The 18,867-nt window shown below is 50.8% G+C and overlaps 4 protein-coding genes across 4 annotated transcripts; 1 reads left to right on the forward strand and 3 right to left on the reverse strand.

The window, feature by feature from the left end:
• Positions 1 to 973: 973 nt before the first annotated feature.
• Positions 974 to 2,894, reverse strand: corA (Cobalt/magnesium transport protein CorA; the record flags this gene model as incomplete). The annotated part of the gene is made up of 2 exons (XM_036633627.1): positions 974 to 1,142; positions 1,210 to 2,894. 2 exons carry the CDS (start codon positions 2,892 to 2,894, stop codon positions 974 to 976), a joined length of 1,854 nt encoding a protein of 617 aa, XP_036502827.1.
• A 1,004-nt stretch (positions 2,895 to 3,898) lies between these two features.
• CGCS363_v001779 (uncharacterized protein) lies at positions 3,899 to 5,417 on the reverse strand (the record flags this gene model as incomplete). Its single annotated transcript, XM_036633628.1, has 2 exons — positions 3,899 to 5,032; positions 5,085 to 5,417. The coding sequence occupies 2 exons, from the start codon at positions 5,415 to 5,417 to the stop codon at positions 3,899 to 3,901; spliced, it is 1,467 nt and encodes a 488-aa protein (XP_036502826.1).
• Positions 5,418 to 6,836: 1,419 nt separating this feature from the next.
• On the reverse strand, positions 6,837 to 8,024 carry chit42 (Endochitinase 42; the record flags this gene model as incomplete). Its single annotated transcript, XM_036633629.1, has 1 exon — positions 6,837 to 8,024. The coding sequence occupies one exon, from the start codon at positions 8,022 to 8,024 to the stop codon at positions 6,837 to 6,839; it is 1,188 nt and encodes a 395-aa protein (XP_036501498.1).
• Positions 8,025 to 17,888: 9,864 nt separating this feature from the next.
• On the forward strand, positions 17,889 to 18,698 carry CGCS363_v001781 (Chitin deacetylase; the record flags this gene model as incomplete). The annotated part of the gene is made up of 2 exons (XM_036633630.1): positions 17,889 to 17,956; positions 18,020 to 18,698. The coding sequence occupies 2 exons, from the start codon at positions 17,889 to 17,891 to the stop codon at positions 18,696 to 18,698; spliced, it is 747 nt and encodes a 248-aa protein (XP_036501499.1).
• Between the last annotated feature and the right edge of the window lie 169 nt (positions 18,699 to 18,867).

The following is an 18,867-nucleotide window of genomic DNA, read 5'->3' on the forward strand; positions in this document are numbered from 1 at the left end:
ATGTTACTTAAATGACAAGATAGATGGCATCTGGATTGGCTCCAATTTTCAAGAGCGGTCCATTTCTTCACCCCTAGCCTGCATGTATGGTAACCGTGTGATGGCGGCTCCGTTGAGCTGCTACTGTCTATGTGGTGCGTGAGCCCATTCCGACTTTCAGGTTGTAGCCTCCGGATATTTAAGACCAGTTCAGAAGAGATTGAAACGCTATGGACAATTGTGATAGCCAGCCGATGGCTTTCAGAGCAAATCAAGCATTCCGCATCGTGAACGGCTTGTCGGGCTTCTCATTGGTAACGGGGTGAGAGATAGGGGCGTTGCGCCGTCAATGATTGAACGGCAGTAGGTACCAGTCCCAACCGTATTCAGAACCGCATCATCAAGGGAGGACAGAAACCACGATTCTCATGTATGCAAACTTGAACTTGGAGACTTGGTCAGGAAATCCCCCGCCTCCCCTGCAGACAGAATTTCAAATGTGTTTTGAGCAAGATGACGCGAGAGCGAACACTCGATTTCCCTTCGCCCGTTCTGATGTCTCCGAATCTAGGGCCGAAGACCATTTTATATCCTCTCGGAGCCTTTGCGAATTGCACATGTAGACCCTCGAACCAGTCGACTAAGGTCTTCCTTGTAGCATGCCTCGCGCCCCAAAGTCCAGGAACCACGTCAGGAGACCAGATTCCGAGCTTTCAAAACCGTAATGGGCAAGCTGCAGCCATTCTGTGTTTGAGGCACTTGACTGCACCATCGTCCGGCAGAAAGTAATAGATCATTTGACAATCTGCGTCGTCGTTGTCTTCAGCTTATTCAAGGTGTTTATGAGTTGATTCAAACGCAGGGACGAACACGCCCTAATCTAAAGTCTAGCATGATCTACGATCAAATGGGTATCACGAAACGCTGCACAGAAAAGACGCGACTACAAAAATGCTCGACGTCACAGTCCGTATCCCCAGGGACGGGGAGGCCTCTAATCCGACTTGCCCCGCGCCTTCCTCCGCTTGTCCCTTCTCCTCTTCCTTTTCTTCCTGTCGGCGCTGATCTTTCTGCGCTGCCAGAACATCTCGAACCAGGCAAAGATCCAGGTCCGCATCATAATGATGATGGTGCAGACGACGACGGGAACGGCAATTTGCCAGCTGTGAGGGGCTCAATGTTAGCATTTGTCACTTGGTCGTGGCAGAGATGATGAGTGAGGCAACTTACAAGAAGAGAATGCCCTGCGGCTTCTGGATGTCGCTGAAATTTTCAAAGTTTTGCCCAAAGTAGCCAGTCAAGAAGGTCAGGGGCAGGAAGATGATGGTGATGATGGTCAACTGCTTCATGCTCTCGTTCTGGTTGGCGGAGATGGTGTTGAAGATGAGGTCGATCAAGTTGTCCGCAGACCGCTTGATCTGCTGCATGGCCTCGGTGGTGATAACGCAGTGATCGAGCACGTCGCCGAGGTACGTGTGTGTCATCGGCGTGACGATAACGCCGCTGGCGGGGTTCTGCAGCTCCCGTGCGGCAGCTTCCTGGCTCAGCGGTGTACGGTGATCACGCAGGACGTTGACGAGGTTATCGATTGGGTTCAGGAAGGTGAGCATCTTGTTGATTTCCGAGACGCAGATGTACAGGCTACGCGTCTGCTTCATGTTCGGACTCGTCAGGACGTCGAGTTCGAGGTCGCCAATGACATCGCTGTAGACTGCCGTCAAAGGAATGGCTAGATCGATGATGGCGTCGATAACGGCCTGCACAACCAGTGAAGCGTCGCAGGATTGGCGGAGAATGGTGGCGGGGTCGCCCAGACGGATGGTGATGGGACGCTCAATGTCTTCAGCTGACATTTCGAAAAAGGAGATGACAGTGTTGTCCGAGGTCAGGAAGATGGCGACCTGCTCGGCGGAGACAGCGAGACCGCGGGAGATCAGCGAGGAGTGCCGCTCCATGTACTCGGTGCGCGTCTCGTTTGCTGACGCGTGGTAGCGCTGGAGGGTCCGCACGAAAGCCGTCTCTGGCAACTGGGACAGGTTGCTCGGGTGGTGGTTGAGAGTGTGCCCATACGGAGTGTTGCCAGTGGACACGCCCGTCGCGTTGCCCTTCTCGGGGTCATCGCGCTTATTGCCAGCCCTGGTGAACGCGCGCTTGAGCTTCTTCTTCCTGGACTTGATCGTCCGAATACTCGCGTCGTCATCCGAGTCGTCATCGCTGCTGCTGCTGCTACTGCTGTCGTCATTGACCAGAAGCACAAGCTTCTGCAGCGTAAGGACAATGAAGGCGTGGTTCGAGTACCAATCCGCCTTTGTCCTATTGCGCGTGTTCATGATATCCTCGATAGCGAGCTTGTGCAGGCCCTTGTACTGTCCGCATGCCGAGATGACGTCCCAACTGAGCCCGTTGATGTTGATCCAGCGGCACTTGACCCATGGCTCCTGCGGCTTCTTGACAAAGTCGATGAACCCCTCGTTGCCGAAGTTGTGCTTCACCATATTCTCCTGGCTGAAGTCGATCACAGAGATGTCGCAGTCTGCGTGGAGCGTTGGCATCGAGGCGTGCCCTCCATCCAGCTTGTTCGGGTCGAAGCCGGGCTCAGAGCCGGGCTGCCATCCTGGACGCGACAGCTCAAAGTCGTCAAAGTCCTCGACAGGCTTGAACGTGCCGGCGCGACGCCGCAAGGGGGAGATTGCTTGGTCGGTCGATGCGCGCGTCAAGGGCACGCCGATGTTCTCGTTGGGCACCGAGATGCGCACGCCTCTGGAGGGCGGGGGCTGGGCGACGACATCGGCATAGTCGTGGGCTTCGATATCGAGACTCGGGAACTTGACGTGGCGGGAGGAGGGATCGTCGGGGTCGGTTACTGTCTTGGACAGCGGCTCGCCGTAGGAATCGATGTTGGAAGAGGACGACATGGCGACTGGTGAGGGAGGGGGGAAGAGCCAAGGGGGACTTGGTCAGGGTGAATTAAACCATCTAAGTATTATTGAAAATCGAGATATCGCGTGGCGCGGCCTGCGCTACCCGTGATGATATTCAGGGACTCGCAACGGGCGCCGAGACAATGTCTTGGTTGTGAGTCGACCAGGGTTTCGGGTGCGCTTGGTGGCGTTTGGATCAGCACTAATCTCAGGGACAGCCTTTCAGCTGCGTCTAGAAGCTGAAAGGGTCCAACGTGAGCGGTAGTTTGTGCATCGCAATGCAGCGATGCTCTCTCTCTCCAATGCGGGTGTTGCGATGAAGTGATGCAGGATGCTTGGACGAATGTGGGTTGAATGGATGGAAACCGGACGAGAAGAAGGGATGTCGTGCGATCTTTCGGGAGGGAAGATCCTACCAAGGTTTTTGTTGCCGAGGGGGAACCTGTGGCAGGAGGAATCTTCCAGGTCCAGGCGGGTTATTTTTGTCCGCGCTCGAATTCTGCCCCTAAATGACGTCGCTTGGTAGCGAAACCTCGCTAAAAACCCGCTGCCGCACCTCCACTGGCCATCATCGCGACGCCCATTGGACGCAGGCTGAATGGCTGAGATTAAGCTCTCGGTTGGTGCCGCATAGCCGGTCCAAGCTTCTCCTCACATGTGGGTGTTTTTGAAGTGCGGCCAATGATGGTGAAAAAGCTGTCAGTCTAGACTCTGGAGAAAACTTCAAGCTTTTGCCTAGACGTTTCTCCAGATCTCTGTCGGGTTTGTGTGCCGATAGAGGTTGGCAGTGTGGACCAAGGCGGCGCTCTCGGCAGGACTAAGTGTTGGAGGAAGTGGCTGTTCATCATTGCTTGTGGCCGTCTAATCCTGAGTTCTACATATTTCCTCGCGAATCCCATCCAATCCTTAGTAAACCGTCAACCGAAAAATAGCAATACCTCCAAACACCAAGTACCCAAACGCCCCAAGAATAGATATGAAGATAGAAATGGAAGCCATTAGACGCCGTTGCCGGCGACGATGGTGTAAGTCTCGCTGCTGTCTCCCTTGCACGCCGCAGTGACCAACCGCCCGTTGTTTCCGGGAACGACGCAGGTGGCCTTGTCGTTGACGGGAGTCCAGACGAAGGTGTTGCCCGTGATTTTGACCAGCTGCCCGGTGTTCGTGAGCCCCTCGCCGGCGGCGCGTCCACCGCACGAGAACATGGTGACGGTGTCGCCGTCAGCCCGGCGCCCGTCGGTGCTGACGCACCCGTTCGTCAGGCTGCTCACAACCAGCGCCGCGCCGTCCTTGCCGTCGTTGTGTTTGCCCTTGGTCACGATGTCGAACTGCTCGTTGGCCGCCCCGCTGCACTCCACGAGCGAGACCGGGATGAGGTTCTGGCGGAAGTCGCCAGCTGTGGGGTCGATGAAGAGGCACTGGCCGTTGGACGCGCGGATGAAGGCTTTGGTGAACGAGCGAGTCGCGGTGTTGTCGAACTCATTGGCCTCGGCTGCGGCGGTCGGGTTGAGAGTGCCGCCGGCGCGGGAAACGGGGACAGGAGTCGTGGGGTTAGAGGCGGGGATATTGCCGTTCTTGGCGCCGTTGTCACCGCCGGTTCCGGCTGCCGGGGCGGCGGATGAGGCTGGCGCAGCGGCAGCAGGGGCGGTCGTCTCGGGGTTCGCGGTCGCGGCAGGTGCCTCAGCGTTTCCTTGGCCAGGCTTGACGGTCGCCGTGGCGGTCATGGTGATGGTGGCGTCCTCGCCGCCGCATCCCCCCGCAGCAGGAGCCTCAGTTGCAGCCGGAGCCGCATTCGAGGATGCCGGCTTCTGGGCGCCATTCTGCCCGTCGTTGTTGGTGTTTTCGTTGCCTCCAGTGGCACCCCCAGCACTGCCCGCCGCTCCTCCAAAGGTGAAGGCCTGGTTCTGGTCACTGGCGTTGCAATCCGCAATGTCCACGACTGCACCCTTGACGGTGAAGCACTTGCCCTTGTCGTTCTCGGGCTGTAATGCCAACGGGCCAGCACCACCGCTGAAGGTAAAGAGCTGCGAGTTAGTCACCTGGCCTCCACCATCCGCTCGTCCGCCGCAAGAGAAGAGCAGGACCTGGTTTCCTGCAGCGCGGCGAGGGTCGAAGTTGGCGCAAGCTTGCGTCTGTTCGATGTTAGTGACCTTCTCTGAAATTCGGGATCAGATCCCAACTCACCAAAGTGCTGACAATGAGCGCCGAGCCCGCCTGGTCATTGTGCTTTCCAGCCGTAATGACATCCCAGCCCTCGCCGTCCTTGGTCCCGCACTGCGCAACCTGGATGGGCGTCAGGTTCGCGCGGAAGTCGCCCGACAGCTTGTCGACGAAGAGACACTTCCCGTCGGCCGTCTTGATCTGGACGTTGGAGAAGGCCCGGGTAGCAGTGGCATCGCGCTGCTGCGCCTCCTTGAAAGCGTCCTCGTTCAGCTCCGTGACAACTCGGCGCTGGACAGGAGTGGCGGATACAATCGCCGCGGCGTAAGCCAACAGAAGTGCCGATCTGGAAACCATGATGACAGAAGAAAGAATGAAGGTAGGTAAAGTTGAATGAATGAGTGTTAGCGAAAGTGAATAATAGCCTGCTCAGCAGGGTTGGAGGCAAGAAGCGAATGGAGGAAAGAAAGGAATGAAGACCACGAAGAAGAACCACAGTCGATGTAGCGATGCTTCCAAAAGAGAACTCGTGGTATGGTTGGGTCGGCCGCATGGCAGACCTTATACTCGACCTCTCGTCTCGTGGGCCGCAGCCATCCGTCATCTGTCAGCCGTCATCCAAGCGCCATCCCATGAAGCCCCTCGAGAAAGCCATCGCGCCTCCCTTCATCTTGCCATCCCATGTGCATCCTGCGCGTGTTCCCCCAAAGCGCCCAGTTTGAACAGGGTTTCACGATCTTCCTGCCTGCAGCGTGGTTTCGTTTGGTGGCCTGGGCCCGACAAGTCGCGACCTGTCAGTAGGCACTAAGGTAGGTAGGCAAGGTCAGTTGGCCTGCTGTCGCCCGCAGTCACCCCTGTCGCACATCACTGAGCGGCCGTCTGAACACTCGTTCAACGGGTAGCTCGGAGCTAGGCCTGGTGGTGCAGACAGAGACAGCCCCCGTCGTCCTTGAGCTTGATTGCCGTCTTTTGCGGTAGAGATGGAAGCCCGGGGGTTCAATTACGCGCAGGACAGGACGAGAAGGACTGTTGGCTGGGATGGCCCGGCGCGTGAAACGGCTCGTGTTGCAGGGCGGCAGATCCTGAAGGGATGGCGCGGTGCTCGTGGCGGAGAGATGAGACGGAAAAGGGAAAAAGGGGAGAAATCCCCATCGCGGCGAGAATTAAGATAAGGTCCGCGCTTGTTCGACCCCTGCCTCCTGGGGAAATGATTGGACGGGAGCGCTGCCGGACGCGTGGGGTCTCGGTCGGTGCCGGCGGGCGGGGGCTTGGTGGGCGCTTGCCGGACTGTCGGGCCATCATCCACGTACCTTAACTTGAGGTGGTGTAGAACCCAGCTTGCGGGTGCTACTTTAAAATGGCCATGTGCCTGGAGATCATTTCAAGCTTAATGTTTGACTTGAGTCAGTGTCAGTCGGGAAATTACGTCTAGCATTTCTCGGCCATGCCATCGATGACATCGACGAGTCGCACATATGGAATTGATGCAGCGGTGGTATCTGAACGCGCGTAGCATAGTTAAAAGGATTATTAGTATTATTCAGATTGTGACATTTCAGTCCGTCATCAATCATCATTGCTTATGCATAGCTAAGCTCAATGCTCCCATGATTTTAGACTCCTGTCATCCCATATTGACTTGACGTAGTTCATTGCGTCCCCATTCTATCATACGTTGGATGCCGACCTTAATGCGGCTTTGGCGGTGGGACCCAGTACCTTTGAAGAGCGAGTTAGCGGACAGGTGTGATCATCAAGGCATTCAAGACCGGGTACTCACTTGCCGTATAACGCATTCCATCCAGCCTGCACCAGGCTGTCTTTTCCTGAACGGTCGCCGGAACCAGTCCAGTACATCAGACCGCCCAGCTTCTTCATCTTGGCGTAGTTCGCCTTGAGGGTCACGACTCTCGGCGTGTCGAAAGTGACGAAGCCATTCACCGGGTCGACGTACGAAGCAGCGATGGCCGTCTCGTCGACGGATGCCTTGTCGACCCACTCCTGCGGTAGCTCGCTGTAGTCCATCTCGCCCGAGCCTGTCGGGCTCTGTCCGGGGCCCTTAGCCGACGGGAACGTACGCGCGTAGACAGGAATTCCCATGACAATCTTCCGGCTGGGGAATCCATTGGCCGTCAGGTACTCGACGCCATCGGAGCAAGCGAGCTTCAGCTCCGGATCCTTGCTGGCCAACGTCGACGAGGCAAAGAGCTGGGCGTGGTTGCCCGACACAGAAGCCCAGGGACCCGTCAGGTCGTAGCACATGAGATTCATGTAGTCGAGAACGGCTGCCGCCCGCTTCGCGTCAAAGTTCCTCAGCGTCCACTGCGCCGGCGGGAGCGCTGAGGTGAGCTGATACTTGCCCGCCGGCATCTCGGCACGGACGGCCTCGAGGAGGGCAATGTAGTTGCTTCCCATGGTCGGGTCGGTGGGATGCTCCCAGTCAATGTCAACACCATTGAACTGGTACTTGTCGACGAACTCGTGGATTGCCTTTGCGAAGCGGGTGCGGGCTTCGGCGCTTGCTGCCATGACGGGGAACTCCCTGCTGTTGTTGGCACCGCCGACGGAGATGAGCGTCTTGAGACCAGGGTTTGCCGCCTTCACCTTGGCCAAAGCCATGAGAGCGCCCGGTGAGCCGTCAACCACTAAATCATTGTCGGCGTGGCTGTCGATAGCCTGCAGAGACCCGTCCGTGTTGACTCCAATGAAGGAGTACAAGACGTGAGTGACCAGGTTCAGCTCCATCTTGGCAGGCGTCTGGCCCTTGTAGGCGTGCCAATTGGGGTAGTAGATCATGTTGACGAAGCCGTTGTCGCACATGACGGGCTGTATGAAGCTGGAGACTGTGATGATGCTGAAGATGAAGAATGCCAGGCGGCTCAGCGATGTTGATGTCGATGTTGATGGGGCGGCGCGGGGGAGGGGGAGGGGCGGCCTGACGGCCGTCGCGGGAGCTGCCGTCATTTTGTAGGGGTCGTCCTTGGGCGCTGTGGGGTACTGACGTCGTGGGCTTAGGGGCTGTGCCTGCCGTCCTTCCCGCTGTGTGGTGCCTGAACAGCTCGCTATTGGGGGAGAGCTACAGCTGTTTGTGGGGCGCCGAGCTGACCAGGTGAGGCGGCACGGGGAACTTCTGCCGGAAGGAGAACGTAAGTCCTTCCTTCCACCTTCAAGAACCTGTTTTCAGGAGACGTCCTTTCAGAATTTTCCTTCTGGAACGTGTCGACAACCAATTTCCCACTTGACGGTATTCCGTTTCCGTGCTTCGAAACAGAGATTCTTATACCAACGTCGAGGTGAGATGGCCTCCAAACCCGACAGTCCAGCGCCGAGAGTTCTTGATTGACGATTTGATTGCCGGCAGATATCCGGGCGAGACAGAGGTCGTGAATTCCGGAAGATGCAGCCCCGAATTAGCCGCTTCGGCCGTTCCTGAGCGATGATACCTTGAGACGCGGCACAGTAAGTGCAAACGCGGAGACCAGTCGGCCGTGGTCCTGATCGGGCGGGACGGCAGATCGGCTGCCAGACCGCGATAGTCTTGTCTTGTCAACTCGTGCCAACTAAACCACCAAGACCGTGCGGTGAACAACAAGCGAAAGAATTGAACAGAAAAGAGAGGCTGGTTATGGGCTAAAGATCTAAGAGGTTTCCCTTTTACTTATAAGGGACGCACAACTGCAAGGTGCACGATGTCGACTCTCCGACTTGGCGAGGTCCATGCCCTCAGGACAAGCCCACGATGCCCGCTTCACCTTCAGAGGCACATGCAGGACGGACGATGTCATGGCCCTGACAGCACGAAGGGCTGAGAGGGAAGCTCTCGGTCGCCCCCCAACATCAGAATGCCTTTACGGATGCGCACCAGGAATAACAACACGGCATGCGGTCAGCATCCGCTCAGGGACATCAGCCATATTCGGTGCCTGGAAGGCATCGTGAAGTGGGCAGGCGCCATCGCCCGTCCACGGATTCGAAATTACGGCCTTTCGGCCGACGCATTTTGCCGGCAGAATTTGACTCTGCACATGGCGGGAGCACGCAATCCAGGCACTGTGTTTAGACGGATGGCATTGGTGGCATCGAGGCACTTGCAGGAACCGCATATTGGGGTGACATTGACATCTCGGCGTCAAGCACAACAGAAATCAGAATGAAACCGCCAAGAAAGCCGCGCTGATGACTCCGGTTGGTCATCTTGAAGACCGCTGGATGTCCGGAATTCGCGCTTTTGTGGGAGTACCATTGGAGCAATCGAAGCCGGGCCTTCACATTATCTGCGATCACGGCCAAGATGAAGGGCAATGGGTCGTTTGATTTGACTATCTCCCGACTTTCAACGCAGAGGTCCAGACTTGTGGAAGTACCTTACGACAAGCTCGCATTATTGCTACAACAACAACCACGGAAGGAGCAAGGTGTTTGCTGACCGAGGCCTGAGCGAGCTGACGATGCCCAATTCATCGTGACTACGATCCGTCAACTGGCACGGCCTAAGATCTCCGCAAGCCACCGGTAAGACCTGGAAGCCAAAAGATGTCAGCTTTCAAGCAAAGCAGCTCAAAAGAGAAGTAACAACAAGCAGCTAAGTCTCAGAGTGTGCACAGCCGTCGAGGTGCGATCCTGTCGCGCGGGGCCTGCTATCTTCTCTCAAGCATTTTCCAATTATTCTATGTCCACGAGAGACTCAATTCATCTGCTTGATTGCTGTTGGTACACCCTCGAGTGCGGAATGGGGGCAAACTGTTCGAAGAAAAACGGCAAGACAACGGAGTTCATCCTCCAATCGTTGATGACCCGCGGTTCTTGAAATGGCAGAGCCTGATGGTCATCTGTGCCACGGATGCGATGAGGTTTCCTCGTCAAAATGGCTTTCTTCATGGGCTAAAACTCTCCAAATTACTCATGGCGAGACTTGTCACATCATCCTCAGCCTTCATCTCCGTAAACTGACGCAGTGCTGATGCAGTATATCAGGCATGATAGACACGAGTACCACTTCTCTCATGCCGAGCACTACTGTCCCTCTGGCAGCCCTCTATTAGCAATCCAGAGATCAGACACTGGCAGGTTCCTCCCAACTGCAGCATATCGGAAAACCACATCGGGGCTTGGGATAGTTCGTGTGGAGGATGAGCTAGAACCATGCGGATTCTCAGAACACGACTGCGCCATTGGCGGAACGAGAGGCGCGGGCTACGCTATGATTCTAGCTCGCCCGACGATACGGACGAGCGCTGCCAAAAAGGATGCACACTCGAGTGCGGTTAAGCATATCTCCATTCCCGATGAGGAGACCGGCGACCCCAAGGATCGTGCCATTCTTGCGCACTGGAGAACAACGGACCTTTCTGGACTGATGCGGACGTCCGCGCCGGCTCCGTTTAAACCTCGAGTGCGCAACCGCGTTCTTCTGCACTGCTAGCTGTGGTTCTCAAGATGCATTTGCGGCGCTATGTTCAGTCTAAGCTGGTTGACAACGCTAGCGGAAGACACCAGCGGCCGGAGACAGCCATCAAACTCCCAAGACTGCACCTGGCTTCATTTGGCCTCATGCGAGAAGAACCGCTTAGAATTTCTCGGGGTATTTGCAGCAGTCACGATGCGACCTTACGAATCATGTGTTCGCAGTAGCAAAGCTTCGAGAGCGGTGCGGTAGTCTAGCGATTGTATCGTGTTAGCGATGTGCGCACGCGATCGCTGGGCACTATGGAATTATGGGTGATTCTATACTACTCCTGATATGGCATCGAAACTTTCATCAACTCGTTTTGAATCGTCGCATGAGGTCCAGAAAATAGCATTCGGCGCAGACCCGATGGCAATGTCGTTCTGGCTTGACTCGTTAAGGGGTTCGTATTGGGCTGTCAATTTCTAAACGAAGACGTCTTGGCAAACTATGCGGTGCGGATCTTGAAACCTCATCGCCTTTGATTCAGATGCGCGTCTTGGCAACGTCGGGGTATCCGGTGAGAACGAGGATGTGTTCTCGGCGGACGGTGGACTACTCCGCACTGAACCGGACTCTTGGGGCCGTTGTCTCTGATGATGGCGTTGGTGGTGGCAGCCGTCTACCATGCCGCCGCCCGCCATTCAACCCGGCCGTCGATCTCGGGCGACAGCAGGATCCCGTGAACCGAATGCTACTCCGTCTGCTCACCGTTTGTGTGCGATCGCCTCATCCGTCAGCAAGACTCGGTAAGTCGGAAATTGATCTGGCAAAGGAGATCAAGCCGGGCGATGCCATTACGAGAACCAACACCACGCCTGACGTGTTCTTGCATCGTGAGGAGAAGCCGCCCGCTCTTCCCTCGACACGGGGCTGACGTCAAACCAGGTCTTGTCCTATGTCTCAGAAACAATATGTCTCCACTCGGCCCGCCGAAGGGAATGACGGTCGCATTCGTTCTCGAGGGGGATACCTGGGGTACCATTGTGCTCTCACCACAGTCTCAGCCCGACGGTCGTCATTTCTTTTGGGCCCCGTTCGGCGGCGCACCCCTCTGGTTAGCCGGCGCACCCCCTCTGTGGTGTATGAGGCGCGTGCCTCTAATAACTGGCAAAACTAGCGAAATGCTGACTTAAGCAGTTAAAATAGAGGCCTCTAATTAGCTTAGATTAGCTAGAGGATTAACTAGGGTTTTACTAAGTTATTAAATAGTTTAAAAACTCCTTAGATTTAAATAATTTAAAGCTTAATAGCTAGTTTTTTAGATTTTAATTAAAAAGCTATTATATTATATAATCTCTAGTAGTTATAAATAAATATAGTATTTAAATTAATAGCTTAGCTAGTTTTAGTACTTAATTTTTTATAGTTTAATTACTTTTTCTACTTCTTATACCTAATTAGCTTCTATTTTATTAATAAAATAATCTAATATACTTTTAAATTTAAAGTTAATATTAATATTATATCTAAATAGTAGTAAATTATATATATCTTATATAATATCTAACTATATAAATTTATTTTTAACTTATAAAATAGGCTTAATTAGTATAAATAAGTATTAAAATAAACTTAGTAGTATATTAATAGTTAGATTAATTACTTTAATATTATTAATATACTTAAGAGTAATAATAGCTCTATAAGATTAATAATAATATTTAGTATTAGCTTTATATATATTATTATATTTAATAGCTTTAAAGCTTTTTTAAGTAGTTATAGCTTTACTAAAAGTAAGTAGTATAGTTAATAATAGTATTAGTAATATTTTAGTAGTTTTATTAATAATCTTAAACTTAAAATAGGAGGTATTATACTTAGAGGTTATATTACTAGCTTTTTTAATAATATAAAAGTAACTTTTAGCTTTAATTTATAGAGGATTAAAGAGAAGTAAGTTAGTAGTACTAACTATAGATTAAAATAGCCTTTAAATCTAAAACTAATAAAAATAAATCTTTTTAAGTAGTAGTAACTAATTTTACTATTTATAAAGCTAGAGAATATAGTAGTAGAGTAAGCTATATATCTTATTAACTAAGTAAAGCTTATAGGTATACTTTAGTGTTTATATTAAGCTACTCTTATTTAGTTTTACTAGCTTAGCTAGCTTATTAATAAGATTATTAAGTACTTTATTATAAATATAGCGTTTAATTTTACTAAAAACTTTATTAAGCTAATTTAGTACTTTACTTTTATATATTTTAATGTATTATATTAAGTTATTATTCTATTAATCCTAAAAAACTACTAATTTCTAGAAAATACTTTTAAGATTACTAATATAGTAGTAAACTTAGTACTTAATAGAGGCGTAAGAAGACTTAATAATTAATATTATAGTATAGCTAAAGTAAGTAATCTAATTAATCTAAAAAGCTACTAACTTCTTATACTAAAGTATAATTTATATAGAGAAAGTATAATTAACTATAAGGTTAAGGTAGCTAGTACTCTTAAAAATAGCTTTTCGTTAGTTATATATATCTTATATATTAGTATAAAAGAGATTATTTTAATCTTTAAGAAACTAAATAAACTATAAGTAATAAGTAATACTACTATTAATATTCTTTATAATATAAGGAAAGTAATACTTAGTTTTAATAAAAATATTTATATTAATATACTAATAGTAGAGAAAGTAAAGTATATTATAGAAAGTAGGGCTAATATTAAGAGCTTTAATAAAAGTAAGTTCTTAATTAATATAAATAACTTATAAGTAATTAATATTATAGTTCTTAAGTAGTTTAGTAAGAGTATTAACTATTTATTTATAATTATATTCCTTCTTATTAAATAAAAAGTAAGAAATAACTTAGAAAGCTTACTTATTACTAATAGTGCTATATATATTAAAAAGTAGTATATTAAAGTAATTAGTTTTATATATTAAATCTATTAGTAGGATATTAAAGTAGCTTTTAAAGTAAGTAACTACTATTTATAGTACTATAAAAAAAGCTATAATATAGCCCTTAGAATCCTACTTAAAGTAATATTAATACTTCTCTAAGTTATCTAATTAGTTAAATAGCTACTTAATTAGCATATAGCTAGTAAGCTTTTTATAGTAATAGTAAATAAAGATATTAATAATATTATAATAGCTAATAATATTATATTAAGCACTTTCTATATATAAAGCTATAAAGAGGTAGATAGGTTAAATATTATAGTTCTAGAAGTATATAATTTTTAGTACTACTTTAGTAAAGAGGGGTTAATATATCTTATAATAAGAGTTAGTACTAAAAAATTTATAGTTATAGTAATTATAATACTTAAGCTACTTTAATATATTAAGTATACTATAAATAAAGTAATTATTATAAATAGAGTTAAGTTAAATAATAACTTACTATAAGTAAGAAGTTATATAAGAGGAGCTTTTATAGTATTTTAAAGTATAAACTTAAACTTTATATTACTTTATTTAAATATTATTATAATATAATAAGTAGGTATATTAATAGAAGGTTTTCTCTTAAAAGCTATATATAACTTATATAATATATACTTAGAAGCTATAAGTAAAATAAATAATAAGTAAAGCTTTATAAATAGCTTTTTTAGAGAGAAATCTCTTACTTAAAGTAAAGTAAATATACTTAATAAGACTATAATTATTATATTTAATAATATAAGTATAAATAAAGCTAAAATTAATAGTAATAATATTATTACTCTTATTAGTAGTAAAAAAGTTATTAAGAAAGATAAGGTTAGTAGTAATAGAGCTAATAGAAGCTACTAATATAGTACTAAGTATAGTAATAGCTTCCTCTTTCTTAAATTTAATTTCTTCTTATAATAATATTATAATAACTTTAAAAAATAGTTAGTAGTAGTAGTACTAATAAGGTATAGATAAAAATACTAAAAATTTAGTAGTAGGTAGGGTAGAGGGCTAGTGTTAGAGTCTAGGTAAAATCAGCTACAGAGGGGGTGCGCCGGCTAACCAGAGGGGTGCGCCGCCGAACGGGGCCCTTTCTTTTTAGTGGTCTCGCGAAGGAAAGCCTGGCCGCGGAACTGCAAGCTGACGAGTGCGGTCTGGAAAAGTCGCCTGATCCTGTCTGCAGTATATTCAGTCTTACAGTCTGCAGATGCAAACAAGCATACTTAACGGCTGCCGATCGTGAGCATGGGGAAGATGCGTTGGTAGTTGCTTCATTGCGCGGGCAGCCTGATTGATGACCTTCAGCGAGAAGATGAGATGCCGCGTCGGGTCAGCACGTCCTCCCTCCCTCTCCTCCGGGGCTCTTTGTTGTCTTGTCGATGCATCACAAACCGGGAAATCAGCGCACCCTCGGCAGTGGTGGCACCAAGCCCAACGGGACCAACACACCAACACACAATCACACGCAGACGCAGTGCGATGCGGGGTTCCGACGGGCTGGGGTCGCCCCTGGCAAGGCTGTCTAGCTTTTATCAGGCCAAGAGTCTTGGCCCCCAAAGATGGAAACCTCTGAAAATTAGGGGACCCAGGGCCTTGAGTCTGATGTCGCAGTCGCAGACCCAGCATCATGGTTCTATTTTGCCGGCGCACGAAATGATTTCTCCAATCCCCGTCCCAAAGTCAAAGTTTAAGCGGTTCAACCAGTCGGCAGAGAGCGAAAATAACCATGTTCAGGTTCATCTTTTGTTCCGCCATGATGGTGGCGTAGAGCACTACGCTTGTTTCAGCCTCTACCGACTCCCGACCTCCCTCTTTTCTTGCATTTGCGCAGAGTTATGAAGGCAGACGAACTGCATCGGCGAGTGGGCAGAGAACTGAAAACTTGCTCCGGCCTGCAGCAAACTGCAGCAATGCAGCAGCGCCGAACTGCTCGAGAACAGGCGCTCACGGTCTGCATCCGGTGCGAAAACGCGAGCAGGGATTATTCTCACCCGATCGTCAGCAGCTGCGCAGCAAGCACACAGAAGAACAAGCAGAAGCAGAAGCAATTTGCACTGTAGCCTACCTACGAGTCTTCGGCGTCCAAGACATTCCCCATCAGCTCAACACGTTCCGCTCACTCAGCACTGATGGATGGAAATCCACAAGTCGCCTCTGCCAAGTCACTATGCAGACCGAGAGACCCGATCCTTGACTTGGGGCTGAAAAGCTTCATGGTCTGGGAGAGCTAAGAGGGTCTGACTCGCCGCAAGTCGCTGCCGTCGACTCTGGGCAGACTGATGACACGACAGGCCAAGCTTTCAGTCGCACCATGACAGGTCTGAAAGAGGGAGGCACTTTTGGCGCTCTATGCGCCCGGTGGAGGAGCCAAGATTTCCGTCCCAACGTTCGCCTTGCTCTGTACGGATGAGCTGCGACATCTTCAAGGCGACATAGGGCATATCTCACATCCCACGACGAATGGACCCAACATTAGTTGCACAACAGACTCGTATTCCACGCCCGGCCGAGTCCTCTTCTGGGCTCCGGGGTCCAGAAGGCTATGGGACGATCACCATTCAAGACCTTCGAGTGACCAGTGACAGCAGTTGCTTAGGCCTTGGCATACGTTCCGATGCATTAGCACACTCACCGACCACAACACTTTGAGTGTGGTAGACGCCGGGCCTTTGGCCGTCCCGGGACGACTCATCGTTCAGCCTGCTGCCGTCTGACATAGCACACCGTCTTCTCTTACCTTCTTTTCTTTCCTTTTCCCCTTTCAAACCCCCGCGCTGGAAAATACGTAGCGTTACCGCATCGTGGGCGCACGTTGTTGGCGCTAGCGCTAAGATGTTAACCTTGCCATCCATTCCATCCCACCTCGAAGCGAAGTCGACTAAGATAATCCCAGATAATCAGCGGGACGATCTATCATTATCCGCGGTGGGCTGTCAGGCATCCGCATCCCGCCGCCCACATTTCCTCCACGCCTCGAGGTCCTTTTCAGCCCGACGGCGCACTCGCAATGGGGCGATGAGGGGGAGAGATGGATTAAGCGCGAGAGAGCCTCTGACTCCCTTCCCGTTTTCTCTCAAGGACCTGGTTCGGCAATCGATTCGCGCTATTGCCGTATCACCTAAGCAGCATCAGCAGCAGCAGATGCAACCGCGCCACACTGCAGCGTCCGTGTTGTTGCGACTTTCGACTTCCTCTGGCGGTCTTGGTGCCATTGGGCATGCTCCCCTCAGCACAAGCATTTTCTGCGACGAGAACATGTTTCCGCGCTGCGACAACGACCCCGTGAGAGGCCACCACCCCAAGTTTCCAACGAACCCCTTGAGCAAGGAACCAGCACAATAGAAGGCTTCGAAAGGCCTCGGTATGGTTTAGCAGTTCCATCGGTTTCTTGGTACTGGGACCATCGTCAGGAGATACGAACTGCGGTCTTTCTCCCGCAGCGGCGTTCCAATAGCCTCCACAAGTTGCCATGGTCCATCCCGAGACAGCAACGACGTGCGCTTGTGGCTGACTCCACCCTGCCAAAGTTTCGCGCTGATCCCTGTGTGGCCTTGCAGTGCGGCGTGGACGTCAACGTTCGACCAACACTCTTTCAGTCGAGCACACACACTCCTTTCAACTCTGTTTACCTAGTGCCGTTCGTGCCCATCCCAGCCATCTCTGACGGACGAACCTGGATGCCTAGTTTTTAACTGTGCCGCACTCTGTGGCCGACTTACAAGCTATCCCTGTCGATGTTGACGGAATGACAGACATTCGCACCCCAGGCTCGGGCGCGGTTCATCCCCACTCCTCCGCCATATTGACAATCTCTCCTTCTCCGATCCCGCGTCGTCTACCTACGGAAACCAGCTGCATACAGCCCATGACCATGGAATTCCGTCAGCTTAGAAGTCTCTAAGCCTCTTGACGTCAAAACGTACAGCACACTGCGCATATCCTCCCACCGCTGGTCCTTTGTTACCCCAGCTTGCCTTGCTCCGGCTCTCGTATCGGAGCCTCATCGGGTCTTTTCCTTCATGCCCCGCCAAGATCATCAAGGCGCCCCAGGGCTGAACGGTCCAGGGCCTTGAAGCAAGTGCGGAGGGAAAGCAGACCGTCATCGTCCCGTTCCCTCAAAGTTCTAGGTGCGATTGGGTAAGGCAATCTATCCGCCCCTCCGTGACCAGGCTGTGTATGGTTCTCTAACCGGAGACACCTTGGAGTCTATTCTGGGAGGGGCCCAACCCGACCCACGAAGGTCTTGGCTCTGGGTCCCTTCATGAACTCAGACTGGACTGTTCATGGTTCCTCATGCAGGTTTTCTCCTTTGCGTCCCATCTTGTTATAAGTTGATCCATTCTCCCCCTCATGTTTCCGAACTTCTTGCATCTTCATCCTGCAAGCCACTCACTTTTCTTATACCCATCGGCGTCTGAGCTTTACCACAGACTGTAATTATCTGAATTCAACACAAACATCCATTTTCGCAATGCAGATCACTTCCTCTCTCCTAAGCGCTGCGGCTGTCGCCGTCCTCGCCGGTACCGCAAACGCAACGTACGTCCCATAATTTCCCCTGCTCAACTGTCCAACTTCCACATGAGACTAACACCCTCCCAGCCCAGTCACCCGCCGCGCCGCTGCGGGACAGGTCGTCTCCCAATGTGTCCAGCCCGGCCTCGTCGCACTCACCTTCGACGACGGCCCGTTCCAGTTCACCCCCCAGCTTCTCGACATCCTGAAGCAGAACGACGTCAAGGCGACCTTCTTCGTCAACGCCAACAACTTCGGCAACATCGAGACGGCGCCCAACCCCGACACCATCCGCCGCATGCGCGCCGAGGGCCACATGGTCGGCTCCCACACCGGCACCCACCCGGACCTCCAGACCATCTCGAGCGCCGACCGCCAGGCCCAGATGGTGCAGGTCGAGGAAGCCACCCGCCGCATCGACGGCTTCGCGCCGCGCTACATGCGCGCTCCCTACCTCTCCTGCCAGGCCGACTGCCAGGCCGACCTCGGCGCCCTCGGCTACGTGATCGTCGACACCAACCTCGACAGCAAGGACTACGAGAACAACACCCCCGAGACCACCCACCTCAGCGCCGAGAAGTTCAACAACGAGCTCAGTGCCGACGTCGGTGCCAACTCGTACATTGTTCTCTCCCACGACGTTCACGAGCAGACCGTCGTTTCGCTCGTGCAGAAGATGATCGACACCCTGAAGGGCAAGGGGTACCGCGCCGTCACGGTCGGCGAGTGCCTTGGCGATGCTCCCGAGAACTGGTACAAGGCCTAGATGAGAGGCGACCTTTTCTTGCTTATGATACCCTTACGGCTCTCGAGGACACAAAAGAGGTTCTCGGAAGGGGCACGGGAGGGAAAAGTTTGATTCCGAGAGCGCATTTTGGTTTTCTCTTTTTCGGTTCTGCTATGTCCTGGCTTGTACATACCCATAGACGTATACC

Source organism: Colletotrichum siamense (genome assembly GCF_013390195.1).
Source record: "Colletotrichum siamense strain Cg363 chromosome Unknown KSG_Cg363_contig01, whole genome shotgun sequence".
Classification (NCBI taxonomy): domain Eukaryota; kingdom Fungi; phylum Ascomycota; class Sordariomycetes; order Glomerellales; family Glomerellaceae; genus Colletotrichum; species Colletotrichum siamense.